The sequence below is a fragment of the Echinops telfairi genome, unplaced genomic scaffold (genome assembly GCF_000313985.2).
Source record: "Echinops telfairi isolate 266 unplaced genomic scaffold, ASM31398v2 ScPeMD7_31;HRSCAF=116, whole genome shotgun sequence".
NCBI classification, from domain to species: domain Eukaryota; kingdom Metazoa; phylum Chordata; class Mammalia; order Afrosoricida; family Tenrecidae; genus Echinops; species Echinops telfairi.
In genome coordinates, this window is record NW_022103928.1 from 29975593 (window position 1) to 29977367 (window position 1775).

At 53.9% G+C, this 1775-nt stretch overlaps 1 protein-coding gene across 1 annotated transcript in view; it reads left to right on the forward strand.

The window, feature by feature from the left end:
- The window catches only part of ACAD9 (acyl-CoA dehydrogenase family member 9), a 31831-nt gene that overhangs the window by 9343 nt on the left and 20713 nt on the right, over window positions 1-1775 (forward strand). Inside the window, exon 4 of the mRNA XM_004702512.2 lies at window positions 317-438. Within this exon, the coding sequence (XP_004702569.1) occupies window positions 317-438 (122 nt within the window). The remainder of the gene's footprint in view (window positions 1-316; window positions 439-1775) is intronic.

The following is a 1775-nucleotide window of genomic DNA, read 5'->3' on the forward strand; positions in this document are numbered from 1 at the left end:
TGCTCTGGTTTAAAGTGAATGAATGATAGATGGTTCTCATAAAGTAGTAAGCGGCTTAGTGTGTATACTTGTATTCAAAGACACATTTCCATATATGCCTGTGGACCTAGGGGAAAAGTCTGAAAGGATGTACAGAGGAAACATTTCTGAGTGATGAATACGGGTGATTTTGGGTTTCTTTGTACCTTTCTGTGTAGTGCTTGTTTATTTCCTTTTTCCTTAGCAGTGTTCTGGCACAGAGAACAATAGTTAAACTGTTGGTCTGGGGGAAGAGGCTTGGGCTGGATTCTAATGAAAGCTGACCTGTCTCTCCTAGGTGGCCTGGGCCTCTCCAACACCATGTATGCCCGGTTAGGGGAAATCATCGCCATGGACGCAGCTATTGCCACGACCCTGGCAGCCCACCAGGCTATAGGCCTCAAGGTCTGCGTTCTGAAGGTCTTCAATCGAGGCAGGAGGCTTGCTCACGTTATTGGACTCTTGTCACGGGTCCCGGAGGGCAGCCCCACCTTCTCTCCCTTCTCTCTGCAGCACTCAGATACCTCACTGGAGCACACCCTGCCTCCAGCCTCGGTCCCTGTGCCTCCACCTACCCACAGAGCAAGAGCATCTGATCATCCTGCCCCCTCGCTGAGCCCTTGCCCCACTCCCTTTGACCCAGCCACTCTCTCCACCATGACATCCCTCCTTCCCCTCGGGTTGAAAGCAGGCCTTCCCTATGAGGTCGAGTCACGCGGGGCCCTGGGGGTAGCCCCCTCCACCCCGCTCTTTATGCACACCTTTTCTCCCCTCCCCCAGGTTTGGTGCCTTCTAAGGCAAGGAAGGCAGACGGCTTGCTTGAGGTCCCGCAGTTCTCTATATAAAACACACCCATGACGCAGGTTGTTTCTGCTCAGTGTCTCCAGCAGCGATAGCCAAATAATGCCCATGCCCTCACCCCAGAGAGCACCTGCCTTGCTTGTGCCGCCGATTGAAAGAGGGGATCATCCCCCGGCACTGACTGCAGGCGGTGTGAGAGTCCCGGCATCGAGTGAGCACATGCCTTCTGCTGGTGTGGCTCCAGTACTTCCCTCGGTTCCTGTTGCTGTGCCCAGACCACCCTTCCCTAGGGAGGGGTCTCCCCATTTTGTAGATGTGGATATGGAGCCATAGAGAAGGGCCATGCCCAGTGTGGCCATCATTGCTTTTAGAAGAATGGATGCCAGTCTAGTCCCAAAGACTGGAGGTTTAAAGATGTCCCGAAGGTCCAACTCTTCCAAAATCTTATTCTGGGTGGATCTGCAGGTCAGGCAGAAGCGAGCCAAATGAAGGACCCAGAGCCAGAAGCCAAAACATGTCTCCAGAGCCGTGCGAGGTCTTACTTCTACCACAGCTCAGGCAGGGAATGGGGGGGTGGCTTTGCAGGTAAGCTGATGTGTGTAAGAAACAGTGTCCATGCCCCACAAAAGGTGGTGTCTTAAGGCACACACTGTACTCAGGTCAAGTCAGAGATGCCCTTAGTCCAGTAGAGGACACCCCCTGCCAAAGGAGACTAGAGCCACAAGTGTAGAAAGTGTAGACTTAACAATCTATCAGGAATGATGGCTGCAAGGGCCACGTTCATTGACGATAGCCCCTGACCACACAGCCAGGAAATGGAGAAATGATAGTGACAACCCTCGTCTCTCTCCGGCTCCAGTGCTGTGCTGACCCTCGGGGCTCACACGGCCCTGGTGCACACCCTCTAGCCTGGTCATCCTAGTGGCCTGGCTCCCCAGTGGGGTCTGCTCTGACTT